This window comes from Acanthisitta chloris, unplaced genomic scaffold (genome assembly GCF_000695815.1).
Source record: "Acanthisitta chloris isolate BGI_N310 unplaced genomic scaffold, ASM69581v1 scaffold15078, whole genome shotgun sequence".
Taxonomy (NCBI): Eukaryota; Metazoa; Chordata; class Aves; order Passeriformes; family Acanthisittidae; genus Acanthisitta; species Acanthisitta chloris.
The window spans coordinates 13,968-29,025 of NW_008687751.1; the positions used below are offsets into that span (position 1 = coordinate 13,968).

At 39.1% G+C, this 15,058-nt stretch overlaps 1 protein-coding gene across 1 annotated transcript in view; it reads left to right on the forward strand.

Moving 5' to 3' along the window:
• Nucleotides 1-15,058, forward strand: part of ZRANB3 (zinc finger, RAN-binding domain containing 3) — a 37,696-nt gene that overhangs the window by 9,170 nt on the left and 13,468 nt on the right. The window contains exons 2-7 of the mRNA XM_009080741.1: nucleotides 3,526-3,544; nucleotides 6,221-6,399; nucleotides 8,929-9,154; nucleotides 11,262-11,347; nucleotides 13,774-13,945; nucleotides 14,797-14,925. Coding sequence (XP_009078989.1) covers nucleotides 3,526-3,544; nucleotides 6,221-6,399; nucleotides 8,929-9,154; nucleotides 11,262-11,347; nucleotides 13,774-13,945; nucleotides 14,797-14,925 — 811 coding nt within the window. The remainder of the gene's footprint in view (nucleotides 1-3,525; nucleotides 3,545-6,220; nucleotides 6,400-8,928; nucleotides 9,155-11,261; nucleotides 11,348-13,773; nucleotides 13,946-14,796; nucleotides 14,926-15,058) is intronic.

Consider the following 15,058-nt stretch of genomic DNA (forward strand, 5'->3'; position numbering starts at 1 on the left):
CATCCCAATGAGCTTCTAAAGCTTTCTGCTGGGAAAAAGTAGCAGATTTCCTTGTTGCATGGACAGACATTCAAACACAAGCCACAGGATTTGCTGTGAAGAAGGGAAACATTTGAAAATGAAATGGGAAAGAATCTGAAAGAACTTGCCAGTGATTGTGGTGCTTTTTGCACAGTTGGACTTTGCTGCTGAGAGTAAGTGCAACTGAGACATCTAAAATGATTTTTTTTCCATGCTTTTCTGAAACTTTTGACCATGTGGGCTGAGCTTATAACAGGATATGAATCTGCGTATCATAGCTCTGATTTATATTCTTGGATAGAGCTATTATTAAGGTGTCATATGAACAGATGGGACATGAATGATGAAGCTCAGATTGGGTAACTACCAGTTGAGAGGAAATGACTAATTGAACTTCAGAGAACAAGAAGTCTGTCTTCTTGCAGTCAAAATATGTGAAACAGAAATGCATATTTGTCCCTTCAGTGTAGCTGAAGATCTGTTTCTTCTGCTTTGACAGCATGGAACCTTTATGGCCATGTTGGCAGCTTGTCTGACTGCAATAACATAGAACATGCTGAAGTTTGTTTTAAATAGAGGCTGCATATTTTTAAGGTTATGTAAAGTATTGCTTTTTAACAGCTTAATGCAACTATTAGGTATCTTTTAAGTTCTGTGTGGTGTGGGCTGTAGTGATGGGAAGTTCTTTACACTTCAAATCTAATTGCTGCGATTATAAACTGGAAACACTTGATGATGTTCCTCTCAGCAATATAAGCTGTTTTTCTCTGCCCTAGAATCTCATCAAAAAACACTTGGACTTCTTATCTTTTGTAATATCATTCCGCAGGCATCTTTAACATTCTGCGTTTAAAGCTGTGAAAGCTACACAAGATGAATGCATTATGTCATAAAATAATTGGAATATCCTCAATTTCCATTTCCACTTAGTTTTCTTAGCTTCTACTTATATCATAAACTCAGTCTTGTGTGCCATGTCAAAATTTTATCAAGGCTGAGTGTCAATTATGTCAATGAATTGGCATAAATTAGCAGTTTGGAAACTGCAGCACTTCAGGGATCTGAGTGTGAACGGTGTGGGTCAAAGCAGTGATTCCTGGTGCTAACTGCATCATAGCAGAGGACTTTGCACATTGATACTCTAACTGGAGCTTTAAGGACGAGTTTGTTGACCTGATTCATATTGATCTGTGATGTGTCTAGCTGAATATTCATTGACTGAAGAACGTGTGGATTGCAAGTACAGGAAGAAAATCTAAACTGCTTATGACAAAGCAATTTCATCCTTGGGCAGGAGAAGGGAATGAATACTTAGCAGCAAAATGTCACTGTGGATATTTAGCTTTAAAGCACATGGGTGTTTGTGGTCTCTGTTGGTATTGGTACTGCAGAAACGAGGAAAGTAAAACTAGAGTGATCACCTAACCCCTCCTACAGGAGTGATTATGGATACAGTGATGGCAGCTGCTTTGTACTTCCCTTCATTTACCAGCAGCAAAAGGATGAGTTTCTCTAAGTATTAAGTCATGAACTTCGCTGCTGCTACATGAGAAGTTTCACTTCAGACATATTTAGTTAACAGACATGAAAATAGAAGATACTCTATAGCACCAAAGACTTCATGAGCTCAGTCTGAAAATGAGTGCAAAAAGAAAAACCAAACAACTTCTTATTTGTCAGCAGACACTCAAGTCATCGAAGTTGGAGTGGCTACAAAATCTAGTTTTATTAAAAAAAACATATGTTTCTGTGGTTGACATCATTTTGAAGGTTTTTATTTTATTTGCCCTTCAGCTTCTAATTGTCACAGCAATTTGAAAATCACTCTGAATTTCTTCATTTTAACTTCTTATCCTGAAAGAAAGAATGAGGGTCCAGAGAGTTCACGTGTGCAATAGGAGCTTGTGTGTTCTCACTTTGATTTCTGTGGGTCTGAACTGGCATGATTAACATTTCATTATTTATCAATCCTGCCAAGATTTAAGTAGATGTGCTGAGAAACACTGTATTTGTCAGCACAGGTTGGCAAGGAACATGTGTATTCCTGTCCCCTTTGCCACATTTCCTGACTACCAGGTGCTATTTGCTGGTTGCTACCTTTGTACTTTTGCTGTGATGTCCTTATAGTAAATATACTGTATTGCTGAAGGACTTTGGTTTATTCTTGAGGTGTCTTTGCTCTGTAGCTAATTGTTATAGTCTTACTCATTTTCTGCATTAGTGTGAGAAGTTTAGAAAGCCCTAGGATAGGGTTTTTGCACTAGGGTTTTGTGCATTCCAATTGATTTCAGGCCTCAAACTGGTTTTGAGAAACATGATTAATGTACTGAAAGCATCTGGCCTCAAAGAATCTGTGAAAAGAAAGGCTTGTTTTGTAAACTTCCGTTCAAGCAATTAACAATTAGCATTGAATGAAGAAAAAAACAGTCTTTGAAGTGAGCAAAAACTGACATTATTTTAAAATTAGAGTTGTCTGTTAGTTTTCTGCAAATAAATGTCTTTGCCCAGCTGCAAATCACAGGCATTAAGGCCCCACAATCATGAGTTGCCACTAAAAATAATTCTCTTCCTGCCTTTTTTTTTCCCCTTTGTAGATCTGTGCAGACTTGGGGGCTTTGTTTTGTCATGTTTTCTTCCTTTGTTTTCATTGCTCCATCCCCAGCAGCCCCAGGGGGGAAGTGTAGTTGCAAAGCTATTGCAAGTAGATAGTTCGTTGCTTGTAAAAAATTAAGTTATGTAAGAAGGAATTTTGAATTCTTTTTTTACCTTAGTTGAAAGTGATGAAATGAGCAGACACTGAAACTTAGAGTGGCAGCTAGAGTGAGCAAACAGCAGCTAAACCCATGTTTCTCACAATATCAAACCTTTGTCTGGCACATCATGTCTGAAAAGTGCCAGTGCACATTTTCTGTTGAAACATCTGGTTTTACCACAGAAATGTCCACTCTGGCCCCATGGCAAGATGCATGTTACTGGACATGAGGATGTCTCTTAGCTGATGGTGCTGCTGCCAGCACCAGTCATTCCAGTAAACTGCTCTGGGTTTGTGCAGGAAAGACCTGTTGTGGTTTTGGGTTGCTGCACTAACTTCAGAGTACCTACCACTAACAGAAGCAGTTCTGTATTACTTTAAAAGATTTTTTTCTATCAAAATACAGAACGTTTATATCTTGGTGTGTTAAATTTTGTTGAAGACACCAAGACTTGGATTACAATTCATACAGCTCTGGACCTAAGCACCAACTCAGTTTTGCAATTGCAAGTTCTCCAGTGATGCTAACAAATTGAATATACATTTATAGAATAATTGGATACTTCCTTTCAACTTTATTCCAAATTCACTTTTTTGCAGTCAATATCTAGAGGAATTAAATCACCTCTTTTCCTTTCATTGGCCCAGTAAATCCATAACTTAGAGTAAATGATTTGTAAGTGTTGGTTTGTCTGTTATATTTAGTATTAATTTCTGCCTTTTTTTTCCCCCCTCTCTCTTTGATTATTTAGGTGTATGATTGCTGATGAGGTAAGTGATGTTCCTGTTGCTCTAACACCATTTTTTGTGTGAATGTACTTCGTGCAGATGTGACTTGTTTTGTTTGAGAGAGGTGGGCAGAGAGGCTGGGAATGAGAGCAGCCTAATTCCTGTGATAGTCAGCAGATACTCTGAAAATGTCAAGGTGAGGAGAAAACTGAAACCTGACAGAAGTTTAAAAAAGTCTTTTAATTGAGGTTACTTTTAATTGTATTTAGGTAGGTTCAATCTCCTGTATCATTAAAAATACTAACTCAGTGGATTTTTTTAAGGTCTTTGTAGTTCCATAGCTATCTGTTTTTAATGGATCAGCAGATATTCCTGGCCCAAAGAGATTTTTAGCAGATATGGCTTCCAAAGGTGGATTTTCTTAAATGCAGTGGTCATGTAGTGATAGTGAAATTCATTACTTCCATACATTTGGAAGTTTGTATTGTATTCCATAGAAGGGGAAGATGAGTCCAGCATTTGTTCCCACAGATAAAGCATCTTTGTAATGATGTTCTTGATGTGTTGTCAGCATAAAACCTTTCTGAAAAAGAGGTAATGTTTGAGGGTTGATAAAGTCTCCCAATTCTAATTTGGGTTTCCTTGACACACCAGGAGAAAGAGAGAGAGATATGGATTACTGGGATTTAATCATCTCCTCATACCATAAAAATCTCATTACAGCTGGAATTACACTATCCTGGCATAGAATGTGAAATTTCTGGAAACTGTGGAGAATACAGAGGAGGAGAAAAGGGAAACTTGAGGAAAATCAAAGTATCAGCAATATCTATCTGTTTACTAATACTGTTTCTTATTTCCTTCCTTGAATGAGAAAATGAACTGTGTATAATCAATGGTAGCAATAAGAAGTCCTGCAAGATCTATTTATTCCAAAGTAAATAATGCATATTTCGTACTGACAATAGGCCTGGCACTGGAGGAAGTACAGTGCAGTGCTGTGCATCCTGTGCTTTGGGACCTGGCTCTAAAATAAGGAAACATTGGTACAAGATAACATCAGTGTTGTGAACTTGTATACGAAACAAAGTTATGTATGAAAACTCGAGATCGTATAATTCCTGGATTGTGGGATTGTGTAGGGATTAAAGTAACATAATAAGAGTATTTTTTTGCATAGTGTTCTAAAAATAAGCTGCCACTCGGAGTGGGACAGCCAACATGTTTCCCCTGAAATTTCAGCTTTTCTGTGTCATCTGTTTCCATGAGGGACAAAGATGAGTTAAGTCAAAAACCAAGGCCATAATATTTGGTATGTTCTGCAGTTTGTCTTGTCTCTATGTTTTTATGCTCTAGACTGGTGATCAGCTCCATGGGGTCTAGATCCAGTCAGTGATGTGCTAATGCCAGGAGACCTGCTCTTACTCCCTGCTCAGCCCAGCTCAGCTGCCTGGATCATCCCAGTGCTCCAGGGACTGGGCAGGCTGAGTTAGGGAGAAAACCTTGGCAATGAACTAGAAATGATATTATTTTGTTGTTTTGGGTTTTTTTTCCCCCTTGGATTTGTTTCCAGCTGGCTTAAGAGCTACTGTGACACAAGGAGAGCTTGCAGGAAAATTTTAATGAAATCTTGGCAATTTGGAATGAAAACTCAATATCACAGTAGCTCTCTGATTATTTTTCTTTCTAGTAGTAGTAGAAATATTCATTATGTTTTCTTCTATATCTGGGAAATCTTGTTATACATGAGTCCATTCAAACTCAATACTGAAGATGTAAGTTGTTGGTTTGGATCTCTAAGTAGCTAGATAGCAGCAGATCAACTCAAATATCCACTGGAGTCTGTGGAAAACCCACAGAGTATTTTGGGCCAGTCTCTGATGTTTAACAGGAGTCTGGAACTACCTCTTGCCACATGAACAAATGGCTGCATTCTTTGATAAAATCCTGGGGTATTTTTTTAACAAAACCCTAAATTATGGATCTTATATTCATCTGTTGCTATCTTTATTCATAACTCAGTAGATGGGAGTGTTCCTACCTTGATAACAGGGACCAATTTCTTGAGTTTTAAATATATATACACATGTATACATACATATCTATCTATGTATTGAATTGTTACCCTTCACCTTGTTGTAAATCTGAATTTTCCACTCTCTGGACTTCCTGTTCTGTGTTACAGACTAAAGGGAAACCATTAGCTCTGGTGAATGAGAGCAGTAGTTTCTTTTCGTTAACTACTGAGACAAAACCAGAATTGTTCCTACAGATCTTTCTTGGTTCTTCAGTCACCTGTGCAACTTCAGGCAAAGCTTTGTTTCCGTGTTAAGAAGGCATCCCATATTTTTCTTTCCTTTGCATAGTCTTTTAAAAGTGATTTTTGGTAGTTTAACAAGTCAGAGTTTGACCCTTTAGTCTACCCTACTGAAGGCCCTGGACAGAAAATCTTCTGAAAGGAATGGAAATGCTTCTTTTGGCTTTAGTGAGCTAACCAGATATACCACATGTATCAATCCACTGAAATGGAAACATCTCCTTCCGTCAACGATGGTCTGTGCTAACAAATTGGTAATGAAATAGGGACTGTGTAACAAGCTCTTGGTCTCCTTTATCTGGTTGTGTCTTTGCAAGTTCTTTTTGGCTATTCTGAGTGGAATGTGCTTTCTGAGAAGAGACTTCTGTTTCTAATGGTGTTCTTTTCTTTTCTTTTCCCAGATGGGACTAGGGAAAACAATTCAAGCAATTGCCATTTCATATTACTATAAAAATGAATGGCCTCTCTTGATTGTAGTGCCTTCCTCTCTGAGATACCCTTGGGTTGATGAGATGGAAAAGTGGATTCCAGAGCTCTCTCCAGATGACATTAGCATCATTCAGAACAAAACTGATATTGGGTGAGTAAAGTTTGTTGTTCTTACATAGAAAGGTTTGTTCACTACCCCCTGCTCGAGCAGGACAACCCTCTGGTCTGCCAGATAAACCCTCTGGTGTATCAGCCACTCCTCCCAGTTTTGTGTTGTTATATTATATATATTCAGGAGATTCTGTGATTATGGTAGTTACTCATTTTCTTTGAAGCTGAGGTCTGGTTTTTGCAAAGTAGCAAGTGCTTGTCTGCTGAAAATTAGATGACTTCAGTGTGTCTCAGACTGAACATACACAGTTATTTCTCAACTGATGAATTCATTAGCTTCTGTAAAACGCTTATGGAAAACTTCTGGTGTACTTAACAAAATAAGGAAGTAATTACTGTTTAAAAAAATCTGTTTAGTGCACTGAGGAAATTTGCAAGTTAGCGTAAGTAATCTCTAAATAACTGAAAAGGTCATCCTGACCTAGGATTTCTATCTTTAGACTTAATAGCATGAACTCATCAAAGAGAGATTACAAGTCTTGTGTGTTATTAGAATAACTCTCTTCTTACCCTGAATTTTCAGTCTGCTTTACTGGAAATGACTTGGTTGATATGTAATGTTTAGGTGTCGTTCTAAAACTTCAGCGTGAGGGAGATTGATCTTCATGTTGTCTGAGGAGTGTCAGAAAGTGACTTGACCACCATGATGTGTAACCCCAGAAATCCAACTGAAGATGCATTTTAAGAACTTAATCAAAGGGTCTTTGCTACTGATAGCCAAAATTTAAGTTTCTCATAAGAGTATGGGAACTAAAATGAGCCTTTTTTAAAGCTAAAGTGCACTCAGACTTATTGCTTATAGTGCTGGATGCCTAAAGGAGAAATGTGGAACAAGGAAAATGATGGCAACATTAAAGGGCAAACAAAGTCCTGTTCTTTTTATCTTTTAAGATTTTTAGAAGGAATAGGCCTTAACCATTATCACTTACTTCTATTCATCAGCAAGGAAAGATGAAAACTTGGGTTTCTGCTTATTTAACTCCCAGGAGGCTTCCCAGCTCCAAGTGAGGTAGCTGTTGGACTAATTAATATTATAACATTAAAAAGTGTTTTATGCATTTGCAAGAAAATGTAAAAATACAGCTGCCAAACTTGGTTTAGCACTTTGTTAAATTCTGCTTCCATATGTTCAGCTTTGACTTCTCTCAGTTCTATACTTTGCTTTTCTTCAAAACTTCAGCAACTAAATTACTGCCTGAGAGTTGTTTTAACTTCTTGATTTAAACAGGTTGAAATATTTTTAGGCATCAGTTTAGGTTCTTATAATGTCTGACTAAATTTGGAATTGGATGTTTCTTGAATAAATTGGTTCCACTAAGAATAAATAATTTTGTTTGTCATTTTTTTAATCACAAAGGGGTTGGGGATATTCATGTTTTCCTGGCTGCTACATTTATCTGTACAGTGCCAGGCAGAGCCTGCAGTGCATTGACCACAGTGCCACTGCTCTAACCATTATCCACCTTTGCTGTATCCAGAAGCACATGTACATACTTTCTTCCTCTTAAATACTTGATGCAACTTCACCTTACTTGGTTTTTTGGTCTGTGGCTACTGAAGAACTAACAAAAATCATGGCAGAGGTGCAGACCAGCTGTGACCCTTGTTCTGGTGACTTGTTTAACAGTTTTAAGAGTTCCTGTGCTGCTCAAAGGCTCCTGAAGGGCCACAGTGCTCTCTAGTGATTTGAAAATCAATTTGTGCTTTGGATCTACATATCATAGAATCATAGAATCAACCAGGTTGGAAAAGACCTCCAAGATCATCAAGTCCATGGCACTAAGTGCCACATCCAGTCTCATCCTGAAAACCTCCAGGGATGGTGAATCCACCATGTCCCTGAGCAGCACATTCCAATGTCTGATCACTCTCTCTGTAAAAACTCTCTGTAAAAAATCTCTTCCTAATATCCAACCTAACCCTCCCCTGGCAGAGCTTGAGTCTGTGCCCTCTTGTCCTGCTGCTGGTTGCCTGGGAGAAGAGACCAACCCCCACCTGACTCCAACCTCCTGTCAGGGAGGAGATGGTGATGTTCAGCCCAGACTGCAGTTTTACAGTGCCCAAATACTCAGGGACATGTCTAGTTACTCCTCTGAGGTTGCTGGTGAGAGGATACTCTTTGTACACAGAGCAGGGCTCAGCTTGCATGGAGACATTATTGCCTCAGGTTTGGGTCTGGGCTTCTGTGTAACTTTTTGTCCAGAAAGTGGCTTTGTCCCATGTGCTACTCCTGGAAAGGAGCACAGGTTGAAATAATGCAGCCAAATAAATGAACTTCCTTTGAAATGCAATGTTTGTCTTCTGAAAATGGTTGTGAAATGTGTGTGGCTGGTAAGTGTGAGAGGTTTCAAACACCAGAAGCTGTTATTGTTAGCTTGACAGTGCATGGATCAATCAGCCAGAAGGACACACACACACCTTCTGAAATTAATTTTTTATCATCTCTTTGCTGTATTGATTTTCCTAGAGTGAAAATTTACCAAGAAAACTTGTGGATTTTGTCTTTTAGGGGAATATCAACCAGCAAAGTAACCATTCTGGGGTATGGCCTGCTGACTTCTGATGCACAGACTTTAGTGGACACTCTGTACAGACAGAACTTCAAGGTAGTTGTGATAGATGAATCACACTACATGAAATCCAGGAATGGCAGCAAGATCCTGCTGCCAATTGTGCAGAAAGCTCTGAGAGCTGTTCTTCTTACTGGCACTCCTGCTCTAGGAAGACCTGAAGAGGTATTTGACATACTGTGTTTTGTTTTGGATTTTTTTTTAACAATGGTATCAGTAATACATGGAGACTTTTGTAGTTTTCTTGAGTACATTCAATTACCTGTGTTATGACATCAAAAAGTGTACGGCAGCATTAGGCAGGACGTGTGTAAGAAACTACATCAGTGTCTTTCTGTTCGAGTTGATTTTGCAAACTTGTTTCAAGTTTGTGCGCAGGTGACTTGAGACAGTGTTTCTTGTAAGAAATTCATCTCTAATGTAACAGAGTGTTGGGTGAAAGAGAAAATAAAGGCCCTGAGTAGAGAACTGTTTGTTTCTTCTGGGTAGGAGAGTCTCTGGTAGACAGGAACTTGTATTAAATCTTCTACTTCATCCTCTGATCTAGGAAGTCCTTGGTTTGTCACTGCTTTTTTGGATATTCCTCATGCTCACAGGTATTGCATAAGTGGAACAAAATATATCTTGTGCTCGTTGCAGCCCAGAAAGACAAATTTTTGTTTGAAGGAAGTTCAGCTTATGGAATTAGGAAGGAGTCAAGAGCAAACCAAAAGCCACTTGGGTTTTATACTGAACCCCAGAAAACTGCCTTTATTTATCAAATGTAGAAAAAATGGAATGCAAGAGCTGATTTGTATCCAGGGAACTTGTAAGAGTTATACAACTAATACTTTAAGCTTTAGAGCTTCTTGTTGTGTAAACAGAACTTATGCTACGACCCTTCAATAATGTAATTCGTTCAGAGAGGTTTTACCTTGAGGAGGACATCCACTGTGTGGGAAAGGGTTTGGTGCATCATGAGTGTTTGCTTAAAACTTTAAAACAAATGTTTGTCTCTGTGGGTGTGGATAGTTATGGAACTTCCTGCACATGTACCAAAGACATTGCAGCCAGCCCTGGATGAAGAGCTGAAGTTGGAAAGTGTTACACCTTCATATAGTGCATTGATAGTGAGAGCAGGAAGCAACATTTTACAGGTCTTCAGAGGGAATTCTGTCCCTGATCACAGTGATAGGGTCAAAAGTCATGACCAGAGAGAAAACAATTTGAGATATTCTTACAGTGATCCCAAAGTTCTGCCATGGTTTATAAGGCAGAGTGTGAAAAGCATTGCATGTCCTTACTCTTTTTTGTGTCATAAGCAGAATCTTTCTTCAGGAGTATTGAAATGGAATATGTATAGAAAATGAAAAGCATTATTCATTTATACTTGTGTATATTTATAGCAAATGGTTACAGGCAGTTTCTTGTTTGGCCTAGATCTGTGTCAAAACAACAGTATTTCCCTTGGGTGAATAAATTGGGTTTGTATTTTTCTTTCCTTAATGCTGCTTTTCAGTTCTCTAACCTGTGTCTTGAAAGAAGCCTGTGAAGAACAACATAGAACAACAACTATGGTAATTTTGGGGAGAGGACACTATCGTGGTTGGGTAATACAAAAGCTTAAATAGAAGTGATATACAACAGAGTGAAGGGAATACCAGGGAAATGCAGGGAAGGCAGAGAGTGTTCTCTGTTACTATTTCTCTCTGTGCTACTCCTCTATAGTCTGTCTTGGAATCCAAAAAGCTTTGGCAGTGTAACAGCTTGTAAGGTAGGACTCTTCCTGGCTAAGGTTAGCTAAACTGATACTTAGCTCCTGTTGCTTAACTGGGAAGAAAGGTGTGAAATTTCTGGTCTGTATTGACATTGTCCATTTTTTGAAGTAAAACTTAATGAGTAGGTTTTTTATGCATTTGAAGGAGACAGACTACTTGTGCAGCAGCTGCACTGGAGCTTTGCAGGAGCCCATGGACCTGGCAAACGTGAAAGACTTTGGTTTAGGAATAACATCATCTCATCCATGTTTTCTTGTTCAGTATAAATCTTCCAAGTCTTCAGTGCTGTGTTATGATGCTCAGGGTGCTCTGTCCTTTGAGGGCTTCCCACAGCTCTCCTGTCTGAAGATACAACCATACCCCTAGGAAATGTCTTTTGCATGTGGGCCAAGCTGTGTATCTTAGTGCAACTGTTGAATGTAAACTTATCACAATAATCATGTATTAATCCTTTCTGAATACATCACTTACATTTGCAGGCAATTTTTCACTGTCACTATGTTTTTTTTATGCAGCTCTTCATGCAGATTGAGGCACTGTATCCAAGAAGATTTGGAACTTGGAGTGAATATGCTAAAAAGTACTGCAATGCTCGTGTCAGGTATTGCTGGAATTGCTTATTTATTTTCTCATGAATATCTGATTTTCCTTCTCATGTGAAGTGAGAGAATCAGTAAGCTGTGCCTGTCCTGCTGCACCATACAGCTTGATGTGTGTATCATTGCCATCCTCCTTGCAAACCCAGGGTCAGGTACCATCTGCTCCACCAAAGAGGATTGGGGAGAGGATAAAATTTATGGAGTTAATAAATCCCACTTTTATTAAATAAAAGTGGAGGCTCGTAAAGTTCGAAATAAAGTTAAAGTGCCAGCATTCTGTTAAGTAAAATGATTTGCAAACTTACTCTTGTTAGCATGAAGTGTGAAGGTTTCACCTTTAGAGCTGAGTTATTGGCTCTCTGTCTTACACTCATGGGCATGTAATAATTTCCATCTCTCTTTACTAGGAGGTCTAAGCTTTTTGCTATCCCACCATACTTGGGCAGGGGAAAAAAGTCCAGTACTTGTCTCTGTATCTGACAGATTGGCTGACTAAAGGGAGAAGTATAAAACTCCCAAAAGCAGAGTCGTGTGTTTGTAACTCCCTCTGAGGAATCAAACAGAGCCATTGTAGTTCTTGTCCTCTCCCTCTGCCTCCAGTTTGCTTGGCAACATTGCTCATTACACATTTCCCCTCACATGTAACTAATGAATTTTAACCCATTTTTATCTCTTGCATCTTTCATGAGTTTTCGTGTTTCGTGTGCTATGAGTGATTAACTTAAGGAGAGTTCAGTCCCCTCTGACTTGCTTCCCTCAGCTTTATTTTAATGGGTGGTTTCTCCAGCTCTAATCTAAATTAGAGGGGATAGATGAAACTCCAATGTGAAATGCTTAGCTTTGCCCATCTGACTCTGTTACAATCTGGAATGTAAGAAGATATGAGAAGGGAAGAACCTTTTAAAAAATTCCTTAGCTGAAAATTTTCATTGCTACAACTTTGCATGTGTTCAGAAGGAAAGGTTTTATCAAGTAAACTGGTTAGCATTTAGATTTAATTTTCACAGTAATAATTACATGGTTTCATTTTCACAGAATTTGTTTTTCTCCCTCCATCATATGCATTTTTTCAGTATTTAACTTCCAATAACGTGGAAGAGCACTGTCTAATTTTCAGACAGAGCACTGCTATTTTTTCCCTGGTGTTTTGACTAACTGCATCTGTAATTTTCACACCACAAGTGTGCGTGGGTACAGCATGGTTAGCTACTCAATCAGAGATGATTATCTTATTTTTGGAATACCATAAACGTAATAAAAATCAAGTTCAGGCCTTGGCAAGCTTTCAATAAATAACTTTTTCTTCCTGGCTTGGTTGAAACAAAACATCCTGTGGTGATAAACTTGATAGGATTATTTCATGCAGCACTTTCTGTGAAAATGTTGTGGGTGGTTTTTACTTAGGTGTCCACAGACACCTGTTTTAAAGATGAGCTCCAAACTATTTCTGTGAGGTTTTGCTTGCAATCTCTTTTTTATCCCCAATGCTGGAGCTGGAGGGAGGAGACCTTGATAAGGACACACATAAATAGAGCAGAGAAGGGATATGAGCAAAAGCTGTTGCTGTCTTCCATCTCTGGGCCATTCTGAGCGTGTTATGCCAATCCTTCACCAGAGTAGAAGTGAGTCCCTCAGCACCTTAGCCAAATTATTAGAATCAGCCAGTTAGAACACTGTGGATAAGCTCAGTAAGGCTTAAAATTCTCTACATGCTTTGTTTCTGTGTAAACAAAAGCTACATGCTTGCACCATACTCTCCTGCCCTGGAAAATGCTACCTGGGCTCTTCTCCAAAGGCAACAAATCTGTCGTGTTCGTTGTTTTATTACCCCTGGCACTGCTGACAGAGAGAAGCTGCTGTTCCTGCTGCAGAGCTTCCTCAAAGACAGCAGAGCAAAGAAAGGATAAGGAAGAATGAGTCGGTAAACTCTTTCTCTTCTCAACCTTCAGCTTTTTAATGTTAAATACTTCCTCTCTTTAGCCATCCTCTTTAAGCAGTGTTACACTTCAGGGTGGTACCTTGAGCTTTCACTCCTGTCTCTGACAGTAGGAAGGAATTCTCGGGAGGGGAAACAAAGGAATATGAATGTGATATTCAGTTTTCATGATGACTTTCCTGCCTTTAAATGTTACAGAGAGCAATCTCATGGTGGTGTATTCTTCCCATTAGTCCACTGAAACAAGATGATGATGATTGATTGATTGATTGATGATGATGATGATGATGATGATTATTATTACAAAGTTCAGCTTTGGAAAGAATCAGAGAGGAAGCAATCTCCCCTCTGGCTGAAACAGGAGCCCCCAGGGCTGTTACCCAGCAAACTTTCATACCCTGTAGTGTGTTTTGAAATCAATTATGTACTGAAGTTTTCCACTGAATTTGGAAGATCTAATGTTTACCCTCAGTGCTGATTTTTCATTTTCAGGTTTTTTGGTAAAAGAGCACGATGGGACTGTAGAGGAGCTTCAAATTTAGAGGAACTACATCAGCTTTTAAGTGAGATAATGATCAGAAGACTGAAGAATGATGTTCTGACTCAGTTGCCTCCCAAAGTCAGGCAGCGTATTCCATTTGACCTCCCACAAGCTGCAGCTAAGGTCAGTTTTCTACTTTTGCTAAAAACACATTTGTTAGTAAATAGCAGTATCTGTATTCAATAGTAATATCTGTGTATTCAGTAGTAACATCTGTGTATTAATTTGCATTGATGTGTGTGCTTGGGTATTGCATGTAGTTGCAAAGAATGTGTGAATATAAAACAGGATCTCTGTTAGGTTTTGTGAAATGTAACATGAAGAACATGAATATAGGAACTTTTTGGCATCAGTTGATGATAAAATTTGTTCTGGAATCATAAAATCAACCAGGTTGGAAAAAACCTCCAAGATCATCAAGTCCAACCCTACTGTGATTACTAGACCATAGCACTAAGTGTCACATCCAGTCTCAGCTTGAAAACCTCCAGGGATGGTGAATCCACCACCTCCCTGGGCAGCACATTCCAATGTCTGATCACTCTCTCTGTAAAAAATCTCTTCCTAATATCCAACCTAAACCTCCCCTGGCAGAGCTTGAGTCTGTGCCCTCTTGTCCTCTGCTGGGCCCAGAACTGAGCACAGGACTCAAGGTGTGGCCTGACCAGCACCGAGTCCAGGGGCAGAATCCCCTCCCTGGTCCTGCTGACCACACTGTTCCTGACCCAGGCCAGGATGACATTGGCCTTCTTGGCCCCCTGAGCACACTGCTGGCTCATGTTCTAATTTTACTATAATCATCTTTTCTGTTCTCTTTTCCCTTAGACTTTGAATCCTACAGTTATGTTTAGCCAAATTTGATAAGAGTTCTCAAAAGTATAAAGTGCCTAAACGTTTCATACTCAAAATGGACCTGTTGAGGTAGAACGTGCTTTGTGCTATGTATCTGACCACTGATCTCTTCTGCCCATCAGAATTTGAATGCCACTTTTGCAGAGTGGGAGAAATTGATGAGAAACCTGAATTCAGATGCCACAGAAAGTCACTTCTCTCAAGTCATGAGTCTGGTCACACGGATGTACAAAGAAACAGCCATTGCCAAGGTGAGTGTGGAGTTCTCTTCTTAACCCAGTGTGTGTTTCTGACCTGATAAAATGAGCTGTATTGGCTGGAATGCTAGATGAGGTTATGGGATTTATTTTCTGATCACCACATGGAGAAACTCTCTCTCTTTCC